This window comes from Peromyscus eremicus, chromosome 19 (assembly GCF_949786415.1).
Source record: "Peromyscus eremicus chromosome 19, PerEre_H2_v1, whole genome shotgun sequence".
In the NCBI taxonomy this organism is placed as follows: domain Eukaryota; kingdom Metazoa; phylum Chordata; class Mammalia; order Rodentia; family Cricetidae; genus Peromyscus; species Peromyscus eremicus.
This window is the reverse complement of record NC_081435.1, coordinates 48,968,857-48,987,880: the sequence shown is the minus strand read 5'-3', so window position 1 is coordinate 48,987,880 and position 19,024 is coordinate 48,968,857. Positions and strand designations below refer to the sequence as shown.

Here is a 19,024-nt window from a genome sequence, read left to right as displayed (position 1 = left end):
CCCAAAAGGGGTCACAACTTCTCTACTCCTAAAATCATCCACTATACATACACCCTTAGCGTCCTTCCTCCCTGGCCCTTTTCTAGATGTTGTTCCTTGGGTCCCGAGTCACTTTCTTTCCCAGATTCATGCTTTTGCCCTTTTCTTGGACCCCAGAAGTGGTTGAAAGCCTCTATTTAAGACCATCATCTTTTTTTTCTATTGGGTGGGGTGCTGAGGTTGCTTATTAACACAGACTGCTACCGGAGTTTGACTTCCTCCCCATACATAACCCAGCATGCTTGTCTTTGATGGAGCTCTTCCCCTGCGGGTTCCACCACCTTGTAACTTGTCACTGTTTCACAGGGCTCCCCTTGCTCTCTCTGCCTCCAACTAAGGGCACGGCTGTCCAGGCTTTGATCAGAGTTCGTTTCAGGAGCCACAGACTTAAGGTGTTGGAAACGTGCCTGAAGTTTGTCGTGTCTGGAGGTGAAACTTACGGGATTACTTTGATGTCTTCTTTGCCGTGCAGGATGTAGTCGATGACCTTGTAGAAGTTAATTTCCTGGCAAAAGAGGAAAGTTACACACGGGAGTAAGGGCGGAGCTTCAGCAGAAGTGTACCATGAAACTAGACCGATTCTTTCTTCTCCGTTCCCTTTTTTTTGTTTTGTTTTGTTGTTTTAAACAGGGCAAAGAGCACACCAAGTTTACCCATGCCTAAGACATGGCACCCATACCCTGTCCTTCACTCTCATCTGCCCCTGTTTTTCAGGGGCAACCAAGCTTGCTCCTAGCTCCCTCTAAGGTCAGCTCTGCTGCCTTCCAGTGCTCACTGTTCTTAGCTGACCCTCAAAGAAGGTCATAGGAGGTCACAGACCTTCATAGGACCAGCTGACAGATGGCTCCATGCCTCTTGCTCTCCATGGAAAATTCTATTATCTTATCAGGTCATTTTTGACGCTTGAGTGAGGGGCTGCTGAGCAACCATCTCACAGATGAGGACTGAGATGCAGGAGAAGGAAGGACTACTGTATAGTGAGACAATGTAATGAGCCAGCACCGGAGCCTGGGCCCTTGATCTCTAGCTCAGAGTCCCTTCCACTATATGACTTAGGGATAGAAGCATAAAATGGCACTGCGATCTCTATCTCTGTTGCCCGGGACACAGTTACTCAGACAATGACCACTGGATTGTTGCAAGCCTGCAAACTAGTTATTACTGAAACAGACACTTGGCTGCATTTATTAAGAAGCATTGACTGGTGTCTCTCCCTCAGCTACTAGACCTCTTTCCATTTGCAAAAATAGTGTGATGAGCTGAAATACAGGAGTCTGGATAACTTGTTTGTTTGGGTTGTGTATGTGTGTGCGTGTGTGGAGGGGGTACGCACATGTCTGTGCTGGCAGGTGCATGAACCTCTGCGGGTGTGGGAAGGCCAGCAGAGGGTGTTCAGTATCTTCCTCCACCACTTGCCGCCTTATATGCCTTTGAGGCATGGTGGCCCCACCAGCAAGCCCAAAAGAGTCTCTTTTCCCTCTGCCTACCCTCCCCATCATGGTTGCATAGGAAGTAACCACTGAGCCATTTCTCCAGCCCATTGATTGTGTGTGTGTGTGTGTGTGTGTGTGTGTGGGTAGGTAGGCATGTGTGTGTAGACTCACGTGCACACATCACAGCAAAGGTGGAGAGGTCAGAGGATAACTCATAGGATTTGATTCTTTCTTCCCATGATCTGGGACCCAGAGATCAAACTCAGATCATTGAGCTTGGTGACACGTGCTATTACCTGCTGAGCCATCTTACCAGCTCTGTTGGTAAGTTTTTGTTTTTTGGTTTTTTTTGTTTTGTTTGTTTGTTTGCTTTTTTTGAGACAAGAATCCATATAGTCCTTTCTAACTAGCCTCAAACTTGGTATGCAGCCAAGGTTGACCTTACATGTCTGATCTTCTTGCCTTGACCTCCCAAATGCTAGAATTACAGGCATACACCAAATGCTAGAATTATAGGCATGCACCAAATGCTAGAATTATAGGCATGCACCAAATGCTAGAATTATAGGCATGCACCAAATACTAGAATTACAGGCATGCACCTAATGCTAGAATTACAGGCATGCACCTAATGCTAGAATTACAGGCATGCACCACCACCTGGCTCAGGAATCCGGACCTTGAATCTGACCCCCAAAGAAAAACTACAGAAGGCTCTCAGTCTCTACCAGTCAAAGAAATGGGGCTGCAGACAAAGAACTCTTCCAGGCCCAGACAGCATGGGAATCCTCCATCCTATAAACTTCATTCTTGTCTCAGTATTTGCCATAGCAACAAAAATCTTACTGATGCACGATCCTACCTATGAATTACAGTTGCAAGTTATGATTTACAGTTGCAAGTGGAGAGTTAGCAGGATGTCTCTAGAACCAAACTGCACATATTCTCTGACTCAACATTTCCATGTATGGCAATGCATCCTATAGACACGGTCTCAAAGATGCCTGTCACATCCATAAATCTCAGCCACATTACTTTTTTTTTTTTTTTTTTTTTTTGAGACAGGGTTTCTCTGTGTAGCTTTGCGCCTTTCCTGGGATTCACTTGGTAGCCCAGGCTGGCCTTGAACTCACAGAGATCCACCTGGCTCTGCCTCCCGAGTGCTGGGATTAAAGGCGTGCGCCACCACCGCCCGGCCTCAGCCACATTACTTTAAAAGACCTTTTAAGATAAGATTTTGAGCTCCAAACCTCTTCTGTGAGCAAGTCAAGTCAGAAGCATAGATTGACGTGCCTATGTCTTTCTATAATGTCAGAATTTATTGAATAACAACAAGTTCACAACTATATCAATGTCAATGGCTTAAACTCACCAATTACTATTGATCTCACTTGGCATTTGTGGCTTTTGGCAGTCCTGGGTTCTTTTTCAATCCAATCTTAGATACAAATATTAACTCTCAGAGTATGCATTACACTTCACATAGTGGTCTATGTATGAGTGTGTGTGTGTGTGTGTGTGTGTGTGTGTGTGTGTGTGCATGTAAAACATGTTATAGAAGAGTTGAGAGCTCAGTACCTATTGATCCATGACTCATGTACAGGATGGTCTGATGAAAGGCTTGGAGAATGCTGTAGTACCCAGCATTATTTTATTTGATATGATCAAGTACAGAGTTGCTTCATTCATTCATTCATTCATTCATTTATTCGTCTCATGTGTTCAGTGGACTCACAGGCCTGGTTTTTCTGATACAGTTTTGTTTTGTTTTTGACTTTTTGAGATAGGCACTCACTATGTAGACTTGGATAGCCTGAAACTCCACTATGTAGAAGACCAGGTTGGTCCTCTGCCTCTGCCTTTGCCTCCAGAGTGTTGGGATCAAAGACATGCATGACTTGGGCTCTGATAATAGTTTTGATGCAAATAACCATATGTTCCTTATTTAATATGATACATTCAGAGGGAGTCATACTTTCTTTGTGTAAATGAGTTATCAGTCTGCCTCATGGTTGGTGCTGGACAGATGGTGGCTGTTTACTTCCACAAATGACATACCAAACCATTCTTCATCAGCACTTGCAGTCGAAATGGAACCGACTGCTGTTTTATAACGAGGAATCACTCAGGGCAAGGCACAGCCTGAAGGCACTATTCTTTACACCCTGGAAGAACTTTGCACAGGCCACACCTGACCACAACTATCACTGGGAAAGTGATTAAACAAATACAGCCCGCATCTCCTCCATGCACAGTGGGTTACAGCCCCACCAACCCATTGTAAGTTGAAATACTGAACAACACTGGGCATAATGGCTCATGCCAGTAGTCCTAGCATTTTCTGAGGCTGAGGCAGGAGGACTGTGTGTTCCGGCCCACTTGAGCTATATTAAGAGACTCTGGGTCAGCTAACTGTGGTGGTCACACCTATAATCCCAGCAGTCAGGAAACAGAGACGGGAGGGGGGGGTCACTACAAGTTTGAGGCCAGCCTGGCCTACATAGTAAGTTCTGGGCTAGCCTGAGCTATAGAGTAAGACCTTGTCCTAAAATAAAAAAATTAATTAATTTAAAAAAAACACAAGAAAAGGATATGGAGAGATGGCTCAGTGGTTAAGAGCAACTGTTGCTCTTCCAGAGGACCTGGGTTCAATTCCCAGCACCCACATGGCAGCTCACAGCTGTCTGTAACTTCTGTTCCAGGGGATCTGATGCCTTCATACAAACATACCTTCAGACAAGACACCAATGTACATAAAATAAAAAATAAATAATAAAAAAAAGACAAGAGAAGAAAAGGTTCTCAGACATCTCAGCTGGGCAACACAGGCCGCTGTAGCGTCTAGGAGGTAAGCGAGCATGTGGCCACTGTGGCTGCCGGCGTGGCTGACGTCTAGTGCCAAGTACAGTTGCCATAGGGCTCGTCCGAAAAGTTCCTAGCATGTCTAACAGGTTTGGCTAGTGTGCTGGGTTTTTATGTTTTCTTCCTCCTGAAGCCTACTGGAGACTCAGAAAAAAAGCAGCAAAATAGAACCAGTGTGTTAGGCAAAACGGCTTTTCCTACACACAGCAGCTCTTGTGTGGCCTTCAAGGCCACATTCATGTACGAATTCACAGATTCTGGAAAACCAAACCACAGCCATCAAGAGCACCTTTGTTACCTTCTGCTGCACAGCCGACACTGTGACAGAAGTCTTTGAAAGAGTCACCAGTCCAGCGGCAGCCAAATAACAGGGCCTGGAAATACGGCAGTTTGATGACAAGTATGTTTTGTTTCTTCCCACGAGGCCTAGTTAGCCTGTACAATTTTTTTCTTACTTTAAACACACACACACACACACACACACACACACACACACACACACACACGGCATTTTACTTTCTACAGGAGATGAAATAAGATCTAGTTGGCTGTTAGAAGGCTTTGGACCTAGGATTGAGGGAGGGATGGTTAAAGTCAGACTCTGTAGTTTTAAAGTGCATTTGGATTCAGCCAATAAAACATGAGTCATATTAGAAGGTGAAAGGGACCATGAGAAGGCATGTTTGTGGTGACAGCCGCCGGCGAGAAAAGCGTCCTGGTCTTAAATGTGTACAAATGATTTGGCCTTTTTAGATCTTTACCTCCTCAACTGCCCAGTGGGAAAATAAAAACAACTCGTTTGTAGACATATTAGAAAGAATAAATGGCAGCCGGGCCTGCCGGTGCAAGTCTGTAATTCCAGCTACTTGGGAGTCTGAAGCAAGAGCATTGCAAGTTCAAGCATCCTCTAGGCTAAAGGATGAGTTCAAGGCCAGCTTATACAAGCTGTCTCAAAATAAAAGCAATTAAAAAAAAATACAAAAGCGCCAGGCAGCGGTGGAACACGCCCTCAATCCCAGCACTCGAGAGGCAGAGCCAGGCGGATCTCTGTGAGTTCGAGGCCAGCCTGGTCTACAGAGCGAGATCCAGGACAGGCACCAAAACTACACAGAGAAACCCTGTCTCAGGAAAAAAAAAAAAAAAAAAAAAAAAAAAAAAAAAAAAAAAGACCGAGGAAGTGGTAAAACACTTGGCTGGTTTGCATGAGGCCCTGGGTTCAACCCATAGTACCACAAAACGACGGAGCTCAGGTACAATGCCCAGCAGACATGAGGTGCAACCGGTCAGCTCTGGTTTTATACTAGAGTGCCTACTGCATGTCAGTGGGAGGCCCAGCATTAGTGACCTAAGTCCCATGGACAGGCTGGCCTATCCCAGCATGACAGAATGGGAAGGGGACTTCTGGAAACATCCCAAGCCCAAAGACTAGCTAGTGTCAGGACTCAGGTGTCTTCCCACTGTACCCACATTCTTAAAATAAAAAAAAAAAAGTCAGGCATAGTGTCCCATGTCTTTAATCATAGCACTTGGGAGGCAGAGACAGACAGATCTCTGCAAGTTCAAGGTCAGCCTGGTCTACATAGAGAGTTCCAGGACATTCAGAGTTACATAAAGAGACCCTGTCTCAAAAACCAGTTTTATTACTACTTCTTTATGTATTATGTGTGTGTGCATGTAGAGGGCATCAGAGGACAAGCTGATGGAGGTACATTCTCTCCTTCCGTTGAATGAGAAGTGGCGATCAAACCCTAGTCATCAGGGTTGGCTGCAGACATCTTCTCCCTCTAAGCCATCTCACTAGCCCCACACCCACTTTCCTTACATGGTCAGGCTCGGCCAATCCTGTGACTGTGTGTGGGCCCAAATCACGCCTGTGTGTGTTTCCTCTAGGTTCGGCTTTGGTAGTGAGTTTAAGGACAGCATCCAGTGGGTGGTCTTTGTGAAATAAGATTTATCTGTGTTTCGTTCCCTGGAGAATTTTCTTCTCCTGTGTGCCTTAGTGATGAACACATCTCAATATATCTAGAGTTTTATAGATTTCTGGAATCTCTACAGGCTCTGTTTCCAAGCCTTCAGTGTATCTTTGACCCCAAAACAGTACTTGCCTGAGTCCTGCATGGTTTCACCCAAGTATTGTCTATTCACTTCTCTGGAATGAACTTCAAGGAGAAGAGGCTTCAGCACATAACACCATTGTTTGAATCCATATTCTCTACTGTGGGGTATACCAACCAATTCTAACACTTATTAGTATGACTTCTGATCCAGTACATCAGATCCACTTGGTCCAGTTAAAATGGGACCAACCTCATCTCATTCACTGTGTGCCCCAGAAATAAACAGATGCACACACATCAACCAACCTCTCTCTCTCTCTCTCTCTCTCTCTCTCTCTCTCTCTCTCTCTCTCTCATACAAGGGATTGAACCTAGGACCTCACACATGCTAGGTAAGCATTCTACCATCAAGTTATCTCTCCAGCCCTCATGTTACTTTTCTATTTTAAAATAGAATTCTATGTTGTCCAGGAGCTGTGAACTTATACTGCAACCCAGACAGCCTTGAACTTTTATGATCCTCTTGCCTCAGACTTAACTTGCATTGCCATTTTGGTTTTGTTTGTTTTGAGACGGTCTCACAGCATGGTCCAGGCTGGTCTAGAATTCACTATGTAGCCCAGGGTGGACTTGATCTGGACAGTGATCCTCCTGTCTCTGTCTCTGCATTGCTGGGAGTGTAGGAGTGAGCCACTATACCTGGGTTTTGTTGTTGTTTGTTTGTTTCCCATTCTTTTTTTTTTAAGATTTATATATTTTTTGATATGCACTGGTGTTTTGCCTCTATACACTCTGTGTGATGGTGTCAGCTTCCCTGGAATTGAAGTTACCAACAGTTGGGAGCTGCCATATCGGCGCTGGGAATTGAACCCGGGTCCTCTGGAAGAGCAGCCACTGCTCTTAACCACGGAGCCATCTCTCCAGCCCATTGTTTCCCATTCTTAAATGAACAACAATATAAAGTTGACTCGTCTTTTCCAAGGCTGCTCTTTGGGATATCTGTGGGTTTGTGCAGGGAATTCTCTTGTGTGTCTTTGTAGTGTTCTAGAAGGTACACACTGCCCACTCAACCACCACTGGAAGGAGCGCTGTCAGAGCCACTACACGGAACTTCCGGGCACACACACAGTGGGACCCTCACTGATTCAAAAATTCAGAGTCAATGCTGACTTTTCCTTCCCTCTTTGGAGCAAACAAAACATTTGCAGGTATAACCTGGTTGTATGACACCCTGTGACCCTGCGTTATAGAGGGGTGGGGGCCAAACAGGAGCACCCAGCCAGGAGTATATAAGAAGCCTGAGTGGTGTGGACTGTGGCTAACTGGGTAGCTCCTGGCACTCTCCAAGGATGCAGCTCTTACATAGCTCCAAGCAGATCTATCCTGTGGGCTGCTAGGTCCCATCTAACTGACCTTCAACCTTTTCAAAATCAACTGAGAGATCATTATGAAAAAAAAAAAAACAACCAAAACTGACTGTCACTATAAACCAGTCCAGTTTTGGTAAGTACCAACAAACGAGAACTGGAATGCATGCAGCTAACAAGCGTATCAAGTAGTTAGGACTGGGCTCTGGCCACAAAGCTGACATTCTGGATCAGATGTGAAGCCTCTTTCTAGTTCCAAACTGGTTCTAACTTCCTGCTGGGAAGATACTTGAGCCAGCCTAGTGACATCTCTTAACACATTCTTGTCTGCAGAAGGTGGGTATCGATTCCTGCCTCATCTGCTCCTCCGGGTCCCTTCGAAACTCCAGCAAGATATTTAACATTTGCAAGTGACAGGGTTGGAAAGTTGTGAAGAATTACCATAATACAGGAAAGGCAGACTAATATCTGAAGATAAACACAAATGATACATAAGTATCCTTCAGCAGACTCTGCCAAGCCTTACAGATGGAAAAAAAAAGTCACAAAGCAACTTACCCTTCCATCTGGAGTCCTCGGACCTGAGTAGGCTGGAGCCTCGCCCATCAGAACTGGCCACACATCAAAAAATTCCTAGGAGTAAAATAATAATAATAATAATAATAATAATAATTACATGTTTTTTTAAAGTGAAGTCCAACCTACATGAGTTGTCTACCACTGAAGTTTGAAGGCAGAAAGATCACTGAAACCTGAGCTTGGCTAGAAGGACAAAGTCAGAGAATAACCATATTTGTTAAATATTGATAAGCAGGATCTGTCTAATCAGCCAAAATGTGGGTGATGAGATGGGGTGTCCCCAGTGTTGTAGATACTAGTCGGGGAAATGAGGTCTTGGGGCTGAGGAAATCAATAGCTCAGTAGGTAAAGGCGTTTGCCCTGCAAGTGTGGGGACTTGAGTTCGAATCCTTAGATACCCAGGTCAGTAGCACATTCTGTATACTGTCGATGTTCTGAGGGCAACATGAGAGGTGGAGGCAGGGGGATTCCCAGAAGCTCTCCACCCCGTCTTATGCTATAGCAAACAGTAAGAGACCCTGTCTCAGTCAACCTGGCAGGAGAGGACGGGCCCCTGAAGATGTCCCCTGACTCCACGAGTGGTGGCATGTGCACACCCCACTCACACACATGGAAACATACATAAACCACACACACACACACACACACACACACACACAACTTTTTTAAAAAGCATCTGGAATAGAGATAATAGAGCAAAGAGGTCACAGCTGTATAATCATGTAGCGTTTGTGTCTCTACCAATCAGAAAGGCATCATGACAACAGCCGTGGTGAGTGTTCTGGTGGATGCTCCACCTCAACTCCCCTCCCTCACCTCTCTCTCCCCAAACCTGCCCCCTCAAAGCCCACCAAACAGAAGCCCTTCCCCTAGAGCTGCCCTCCTAGTCCAGACCCCCGCCCCCTCGAAACCCACCAAAAGCCAGTTCCTCCCTGGAGCTGCTCAAGACCATGACTACAGGTTACTTTTAAGGCCTGGTAGCCATATTTGCCGTGTGACTCTTCCCCTGCCTTCCCAAGGGTCACCCAGGATTGCTTTGCTCTGTTCATTAAACCTGGATTTATTAATTTGGCTTGATTGATTTATTTATTACGTTGGCAGGGGCAGCGGACGCCCAGCAACTGGGGATTCAAAACTTATCCATGAGGTCTCGAAATATATCACACAATGCCACTGTCAACTCCAGAAACACTGTTTTTAACTGTTAAAGTGTTGTGGGGAAAAAAAATCCAAAAGACCCTAAAAGCCATCAAATGCAGTAAGCAGGCACGCACCTGAGCCTGACTTTGTATTTGGCCTCCTGTGCTACAATACATGTCCCTTCATAACAAACAAAGGCTGGAGCTCAGAAGTAAAGCATTTGATTAGCATGTGCAAGGCCCTAGACTCCATCCCCAGCTCTGGAGTAATAACCTAAGAGACATGTTTTTATGACATTAAATTTTAGTCGATCACAGACAGACAGCCGATCAGATCAGAAAAACATGTAACTGCAGCCAATCAAGTTGTTCCTGTTCTCTACTCCGTTCAACCCAGAAGAGCTCACTGCTCATGCTGTAAGCAGCGTCCTTGGTGGCTTCCTGTCTGGGTGCTTCACGAATCATGCGTTACTGAACTTATTTTATCTTGAGTTTTCCTTTTACCATGGTCCGAGATGCAAGAGAAAGACAGATAAAAGAGGGTTAGGGATGGAGCTCAGATAATAGACTGCTTGCCTAGCAGGCCTAAAACCCTGGCTTCCAACCCCAGCACTGAATAAAGTGAGTGTGGAAGCACTTGCCTGGAATCCCAGCACTTAGGGGGTAGAGATGGGAAGATCAGGAGTTCAAGACTATCCTTGACTACATAGCAAACCCAAGAACCCTTATTTTTCTTTTCTTTTTTTTTTTGGGGGGGGGGCGGGTGTTGAGACAGGGTTTCTCTGTGTAGCTTTAGAGCCTTTCCTGGAACTCACTCTGTAGCCCAGGCTGGCCTCAAACTCAGAGATCTGCCTGCCTCTACCTCCCAAGTGCTGTGCACCACCGCCCAGCCCGAGACCTTGTTTCAAGAAAGAAAGGAAGGGGGGGGGGGGGAGAGAAAGAACCCAGAAAGAAGGCTTCTCCCAGGAGGAGAAGCCGCTAGGGCTGGCTACCCAGGTTTCCGCCTGTGGCTTGTGACTTCTCTGCCACTATTCTTTGCCTGCAGAGGGGCAAAGGTTGTGTTAGGTCAAAGTCTCTGCCTGCAGAGAAGGTCTTCCTGGTCCAGAGCTCCCTCTGATCACTGAGCTGTTAACACTTGGGGACAAACAGTGACCTGTCAACCCTGCATTGCTGTGTGTAGCTGCCACCCCCTCTGCCTCGTTCCTTTGAGCACACTTAATCCTGGTGGTTTGCTTATGCTAATGTCACCCAGAGGACAAACAGAAGGAAGGTCACAGGAAGTTCAGATGCCACGCCCTCGGCATGCTCTCCAGCTGGACTCTTTTCCTAGATTTCTGACAAAAGAAAGAAACTCTGGTCTGGGTGACCATGTGAACTGGGGACCTACCAGGGCCCCATGTCATGTTTGCCACTTGTTTATGATGCATACAGCACAGCACAGGGCCTAGAATGGGGATTCTCAACCTATGGGTCGTGACCCCATCACCAGCCCTCTATCTCCAAAAACATTTACATTATGGTTTATAGCAGTAGCAAAATTAGAGTTATGAAGTAGGAAGAAATAATTTTATGGTTGGGGGCTCACCACAACATGAGGAACTGTATTAAAGGGTCGCAGCATTAGGAAGGTTGAGAACCACCACCCTAGAAGAACTTAATGTTTCATGAAGAAGATAAGCAATAGCAGGTAGAGGAAAATAAATACTCACTTTGAAGTCCCTACGTATGACAGGGTGGAGAGTACAGAGAGAAACTACAAGAAATGTAAGACATAGTGAAGAACTCTAACACAAAACACCAACCCTAGAGATCTTTTCACGGGGGAGTATCAAGATATTGTGGATACATACTAAAATTAAGGTAATGTAGAATAATAGAGAAATAAACCAGTGCAACAAAATAGAGATTCCAGAAACCAACCCAAGAAAAGATGAGCTTTTCCATGGGACTGTGAGAAAAGGTGGACTTTTTGATAGTGCAGACTTTTTGAGGAAGGGTGGAGTTTTCAATAGTGCAGTGGGAAAGGGTGGACTTTCTATAGTGCAGTGGGGAAGAGGACTTTCTATAGTGCAGTGGGGAAGGGTGGACTTTCTATAGTGCAGTGGGGAAGGGTGGACTTTCTATAGTGCAGTGGGGAAGGGTGGAGTTTTCAATAGTGCAGTGGGGAAGGGTGGACTTTCTATAGTGCAGTGGGGAAGAGGACTTTCTATAGTGCAGTGGGGAAGAGGACTTTTTATAGTGCAGTAGGGAAGGGTGGACTTTCTATAGTGCAGTGGGGAAGGGTGGACTTTCTGTAGTGCAGTGGGGAAGAGGATTTTCTATAGTGCAGTGGGGAAGAGGACTTTTTATAGTGCAGTGGGGAAGAGGACTTTCTATAGTGCAGTGGGAAAGGGTGGACTTTCTGTAGTGCAGTGGGGAAGAGGACTTTCTATAGTGCAGTGGGGAAGAGGACTTTCTATAGTGCAGTGGGAAAGGGTGGACTTTCTGTAGTGCAGTGGGGAAGGGTGGACTTTCTATAGTGCAGTGGGGAAGAGGACTTTCTATAGTGCAGTGGGGAAGAGGACTTTCTATAGTGCAGTGGGGAAGGGTGGACTTTCTATAGTGCAGTGGGGAAGAGGACTTTCTATAGTGCAGTGGGGAAGAGGACTTTCTATAGTGCAGTGGGGAAGGGTGGACTTCCTATAGTGCAGTGGGGAAGAGGACTTTCTATAGTGCAGTGGGGAAGAGGACTTTCTATAGTGCAGTGGGGAAGGGTGGACTTCCTATAGTGCAGTGGGGAAGAGGACTTTCTATAGTGCAGTGGGGAAGGGTGGACTTTCTATAGTGCAGTGGGGAAGAGGACTTTTTATAGTGCAGTGGGGAAGAGGACTTTCTATAGTGCAGTGGGAAAGGGTGGACTTTCTGTAGTGCAGTGGGGAAGAGGACTTTCTATAGTGCAGTGGGGAAGAGGACTTTCTATAGTGCAGTGGGAAAGGGTGGACTTTCTGTAGTGCAGTGGGGAAGAGGACTTTCTATAGTTCAGTGGGGAAGGGGACTTTCTATAGTGCAGTGGGGAAGGGTGGACTTCCTATAGTGCAGTGGGGAAGAGGACTTTCTGTAGTGCAGTGGGGAAGAGGATTTTCTATAGTGCAGTGGGGAAGAGGACTTTCTATAGTGCAGTGGGAAAGGGTGGACTTTCTGTAGTGCAGTGGGGAAGAGGACTTTCTATAGTTCAGTGGGGAAGGGGACTTTTTATAGTGCAGTGGGGAAGGGTGGACTTCCTATAGTGCAGTGGGGAAGAGGACTTTCTATAGTGCAGTGGGGAAGGGTGGACTTTCTGTAGTGCAGTGGGGAAGAGGATTTTCTATAGTGCAGTGGGGAAGGGTGGACTTCCTATAGTGCAGTGGGGAAGAGGACTTTCTATAGTGCAGTGGGAAAGGGTGGACTTTCTATAGTGCAGTGGGGAAGAGGACTTTCTATAGTGCAGTGGGGAAGAGGACTTTCTATAGTGCAGTGGGGAAGAGGACTTTTTATAGTGCAGTGGGGAAGAGGACTTTCTATAGTTCAGTGGGGAAGAGGACTTTCTATAGTGCGGTGGGGAAGAGGACTTTCTATAGTGCAGTGGGGAAGAGGACTTTCTATAGTACAGTGGGGAAGGGTGGACTTTCTATAGTGCAGTGGGGAAGAGGACTTTGTATAGTGCAGTGGGGAAGGGTGGACTTTCTATAGTGCAGTGGGGAAGGGTGGACTTTCTATAGTTCAGTGGGGAAGGGGACTTTCTATAGTGCAGTGGGGAAGAGGACTTTCTATAGTGCAGTGGGGAAGAAGATTTTCTATAGTGCAGTGGGGAAGGGTAGACTTTCTATGGTGCAGTGGGGAAGGGTGGACTTTCTATAGTGCAGTGGGGAAGGGTAGACTTTCTATGGTGCAGTGGGGAAGGGTGGGTCTTTTCCAGATGAGATAATTGGCTGGTTGGGTGTCCACATGGAATAGTAATATTTATCATGTATTATAGTATACATTAAATTTTTTTGGTACACTGTAGAGCTACATGTAGAATTCATAAAAATAAAACTTACACAAATTGGCATAAGTAAATACATTTCTGATCTTTGTGCCTTCTTAAACTCACTGAAGTCAATAGTCATAAGAAAAACTGATTCCTTCCACTACACAATGACTCCGACTTATATTCACCAGAACATGCTTTTAAGAGAAAGAAAGCACCGAGTGGGAGAAGATGGCTGTGAGACAAAGGACCTGGGTCCACACTTGTAAAGAACTCTCCCGAGGGCAGCAAGATGGCGCCAGGGTAAAAGGGCCTGCCATGAGAGCCCGGTGACCCGAGCTCCTTCCCAGAACCCTCAGTGGAAGGAGAGAACTGATTTCCAAAAGTTGTCCTCTGACCTCTACACCTACACCTGTGCTATGTACGGCACGAGCCTTTTACATCAGTTTCGGGGGTCAAACTCAGGTCCTCACAGTTTCGAGGACAGCACGTTACTGACTGAGCGGTCTCCCTACCCGGTATGTGAAACCCTTCACAGCCATCCAGATGCCCCAGGCTGTGTGTGTCCTGTGCTCGCTGAATTCCTGACTAGGCTGCGCTTCGTCACCGTCACCGTGTGTCTCTTGGAAAGGCTGGTCCTTGTGGTTTTCTTACCTTCTGTTTGGTCATGTCTAAGAGGCCCACGGAGTATCTGTCACAGTTCAGGAAAGCTCGGACCGTGTACAGGGCTTTGTGGAACTGTCTCTCTATGTCCGTGAGCTCTTCAAAGACCTTGCTCCCAGACCACAGCAATATCTGAAGACATTTGAAACACTAATCAGAGTTTTTGAAGCACAAAGTAGAGGTTTCTGAGATAGAAAATAACAATTCTGCAAAGTTTTCTAGTTTATTCCATTTAACTCTCACAATAACCTAGAGAAACAGGCTCACTCGCCCCATTTTACAGGTGGAAAGACTGAGGCATCGGGTCTAACTCTTTCCATTTATTTTATCTCATATGTTATTAATAAAATATATTAAGCACAGGGTTTAAGAATGCAGGTCAGTAATACAGGTCTTGAGTTCAATCCCTATCACTGCAAAAACCATACAATAATAATAAGCAGTTGAGTATAAGTACCCTACATAGGTTATCTTATTTATTTTGATAACACACTCTTTTGAGAATGATATATATATATATATATATATATATATATATATATATATATATAAAATTATCCCCATGTTTTGTTTGTTTTCACAGGGTCTTGTGCAGCCCAGTCTCACCTCCAATTAGCTATGTCACTGAGGCTAATCTTGAATTCCTCATCCTCCTGCCTCCACCTCCTGAGCACTGCGATAACAAGCCTGCACCACCATGCCCATCTTACATATCCACATTATTAGAGAGGCTTAGCAACTCACTTAAGATCTGGCAGCTCGTTAGTGAGCAAGCATTCCAATGCAAGCATAACCACGCTAGGATACAACTTCACACGCATTCTTCACCTCCCAATACAGGGGCTTCAACTCCTAATAATAGACGCAGCTCAGTAGTTCCCAGGACCTTCACACCAACTGCCCTGACCACATCAATGCTTAAGGACATTCTCAGGCCACTCACCTGGCCACGCCGAGTCTCACAGTTGTGCAGGTAACTCAGATGGAATACCTTCATGATCAGATTCACAAAATTGAGGTACTTGAGAAGAATCTACAAATTCAAACGGCAGATGAAACAGAGAAATCCTTCCTCGGGCTACTTCTGCCACCGGCAAGTAAATGCCCGACCACCATCAGAACTTGCACGGAGGTACTTTGCACAGATGAACCACACATGGCTCCGTGAATGGAAACTCATCATGGTTGTTGATTTATTCATGAGAGTGTATTCATAAAAATGTATTGAACTTGGTGGCCCTGGGTTAAGTCACTGTTGTGTGTTACCTGGTCATTACAAGTCACTATGAGGGAGATATTGTGAAATCGTCCCCACTTTCCAAATAAAAAAACAGATTCAGAGAAGATAAGTGATTTATCCAAATAAAACAAGAAGATTTTGAAAGATCCAGAATAAACACCTCTCATTCCTAACTCCAAAATCCAATGTTTGGATTGTTATGTTCCCTTGCCTCCCACAGAGATTAGCAGGTGAACCCAGTCTGCTCTCTCTCTTTTAGTTTCCAAGACAGGGTCTACTTGATCTATAGCACACAATGCCCTAGAACTCATTATACAACCCAGGCTATCCAATTATAATTACGGCAGACTTGTGACAATACTCCTGCTACAGCTTCTCAAATACTGGCATTACAGACATGGGCTGCCATACTTGGCTTGTCCTCTTGCCTTATGTATGGGGAAACTAACGCCAAGCCAATTGGCAAGGTTGGGGGATTCTGTGAGCAAGAGGGATGGACTAGCATGGTGTCCTCAGCAGCATCTCAAGCAGTCTTACCTCTTCGTCTCTCTTGGTGAAGTGGGGTTCGTCCACTTTGTTCACAGCCATGATGATGGCTACCACATCTTTCCCATTCATGATGGGGGAAGCCAGGATGTTCTTGGTCTGATACTCGGTGAGGTCATCCACAAAGTCACAGAAATGCTCATCCTGGAAGAAGGCAGAGGCCAGCACAGGGAGGCAAATGAATACAAGGATGGGAGAGCATCTCAGAGCCCCTGCTGACAAGGGGGGTGAAGGCATTCATCGGTTCCCCTCTGGCAAGGGCAGGACGACCCGAGGAGATCATGGACACCTCCAGCATCCATCAAGAGAAGAAGGCCTGAGAGGCAGCCCCCCAAGGGCCACGGAGGACAAACACTTCCTGGCAGCAAAGCTCAAGGTGGAAACTTAAGCAGAAGCTGTGAGGGAGTTAGGGGCGTGACCATGATGACCGCCAGTGGGCACTGCACATGGCGTTTCATCTCCATCCTCCCGACAGCCTAAGGCAGAGGGACCACCATCCCTTCTCACAAAGTTAACATGACTCGGGGGCAGTTGGAGCCTGTCCTCAGCTCAGCTTTGCTCACACAAGCCCCAGTGAAGTTACTCTGGGGTCCACTCATTGAACAAAAGGCTTCGTTACTTTCAGCCCCCATCCCTGCCCCGTCTTTTCTTTTATTTACTTGGACACAGTCTCACTATACAGTCCGTGCCAACCTTGAACACTCGATCCTCCCGCTTCAGCCTCCCACAAGTGCTGGAATCATAGGCATGTATTTTCACCTTTTATAACAAGCTGGTTACAGAGTACATGGCCGTTTCCGTGACCATCCCCATCCAACAAGTCTCTGTGAAAGCTCTGTACATGTCAGCCCTTTACCAAGTAGCTAAGACTCAAGCTCCTCACGGATGAATCACTAACCGTGATTTTGACTGTCATCTTGATTGGGTGGAGAAGTTCCTAGGAGACTAGTGAAGCAAACCTCTGGGCGTCTGGGAGGGCCCTTCCAGAGAGGATCACTAAGGATCACTAAAGGTGGCGGCATCATCCCATAGGCTGGTGCCCCAGCTGGAGTAAGCAGAGGAAAGTCATCTGGGACATTCTCTTCCTCTGCTCAACAGCCTCCATATGAACTGCCCTGTCCCTTTACACCTTTCCCATGATGGATTCCTAGCCCCAAACCATGAGCCAAAGCAATCTTTCTTTCCTTCAAGTAAAAACATTATTTATTATTATCATGGGAGAGGCATGATGTTTATAGTGCTGGTGCTTGTGTGGTGATCGGAAGAGCTCTGTGGAGTAATTTCTCTTTCTACCTTTACATGGGTTCTGGGGATCAAACTCGAGTTGCCACTGAACCATCCCAGTGGCCTCCTTCTGTTGTTTCTGTGGGGTATTTGGTCTCGGTAGGACAGAAGAAGGTAATACAGTAACACAGGCCCTAAGGGCTTGGCTGAAAACGGTAGAGTGCAGAGGTCCACACACCCTGACTCCCAACCCCCACAGGCAGCCTGGCAGGGCTTTAGAGGCATTGATTGATACAGGCTACATGGCCAGGAAGAGGGGACAGAGGCTGGATTGCCTAGAGTCAGGAGAATCCACCTTTCTGTCTCTGTCACCGTGGTAAATTTCCTGACTGCCATGTCCCACGGGACATGAGCCAGCACAAACATGTACTGTGCATGCTGCTCTGAGAAGGGCGATTCATCCGCACAGCCAATCCACGGAACTTCTCTAGAACTAAGGTGGCAGAATTTCCCCTACAGCTCCTGCTCCTGGTGTGATGCTCTCTCTGTGTGTCGGGATTTCTTTCCAGAGGGAGTGAGATTAAACAAACAGGCAACAGCATCAGGTCAGTGACGTTGGCTCAACCAGGTGAAGGGTAAAGGAATTAGGATAAGCCAGACACGCTCTACTTGAGTTAGCGGTTGAGGATTAGAAAAAGCTGGAGGACAGTGGCGGCCAAGGAGGGTATTCTGAGTCATTCTCGGAGGGTACAGCTGAGTGCCTGAGCACAGCCCAAGGCCAAGCATGCTCAGATTCACTTCAGCTAGTTCAGCTTTGCAGTTTTTACCTTCATCCAGGGAAGCCAGTACTTGGGCCTCATCTGCCTCCGAGGCAGACGTCTCTAAATCTACCAGCGCCCTCTTTTCCAGTGTAGTAGGCCCTTTTCTCAATGCTGTGCTCAAATGCCTGACAAATGCAACTTTAGGGAGAAAGGGCTTATTTTGGCCCCCAGTTTGAGGGGATACAGTCTACCCTGTCTAGGAAGATGTGTTGACAGAAGCATGAGACAACCAATCACATTGCAGCGAGCAGTGAGGAGCAAAGGATGATATTCTGTTTGCTTTCTCCCTTTTATACTGTCTGGAACCTCAGCCCAGGGAAATGTTAGGGTTGCTCTTCCCACCACAATTAATCTGACCAAAATACTCCCTCACCGACAGGCCCAGAGGACTGTCTCTGAGATGAGTCAAGATCCAAGTTGACCCTGTTAACCATCACACACACTGAGTTCTCAGCCAAGGAACTTCTCACAAACACCCCAGCCCCCAAACAACTGGAGTCTACACCAACATTGCCACCCCCTGTAGCCATACCATGATAAATACCCCCCAAACAATCACATCATAGGACCTCAGTGGACCAGAAGCAGAAGATGTTGGAGGCATTTCTACTCAAACCATTTAGTCTAATGTTTTCTTTCACGTGTGTGTGTGTGTGTGTGTGTGTGTGTGTGTGTGTGTGTGTGTGTGTGTGTGTTGTATGCATAGGGTTGAGGTGGAGGCCAGAGAAGGACATCTGCCTTGATCCCTTCAGACAGGTCTCCTATGAGAACATGAAGCTGGTCAGTTTGGCGAGGCTGGTTGGCCACTGAGTCCTAGGGATCTGTCTGTCTCCGTCTTCCCCGTACTGAGGTTGTAGGCACAGAGAGCCATACCTGACTGTTGTGTGTGTGTGTGTGTGTGTGTGTGTGTGTGTGTGTGTGTGTGTGTGTGTGTAGGCTGGGGATTTGAACTCAAGGCTTCAGGTTTGTTCAGCAAGCTCTCTCACCCACTGAGCCATCTCCTCAGCCCCAAACCATTGACTTTAAAGCCCAGGCACAAGAGACATGGCCAAGGAAATCCCAGCGT

The 19,024-nt window shown here is 46.4% G+C and overlaps 1 protein-coding gene across 2 annotated transcripts in view; it reads right to left on the bottom strand.

Annotated features, from left to right (window-relative positions):
* Pde6a (phosphodiesterase 6A) overlaps positions 1-19,024 on the bottom strand; it is a 63,249-nt gene that overhangs the window by 37,725 nt on the left and 6,500 nt on the right. The window contains exons 2-6 of one of the 2 annotated variants that reach the window (XM_059246175.1): positions 15,905-16,057; positions 15,071-15,160; positions 14,119-14,259; positions 8,317-8,391; positions 480-544 (exon numbers count right to left, since the gene is read on the bottom strand). In XM_059246175.1, the coding sequence (XP_059102158.1) occupies positions 480-544; positions 8,317-8,391; positions 14,119-14,259; positions 15,071-15,160; positions 15,905-16,057 (524 nt within the window). The remainder of the gene's footprint in view (positions 1-479; positions 545-8,316; positions 8,392-14,118; positions 14,260-15,070; positions 15,161-15,904; positions 16,058-19,024) is intronic. The other variant, XM_059246177.1, reaches the window with a different exon arrangement.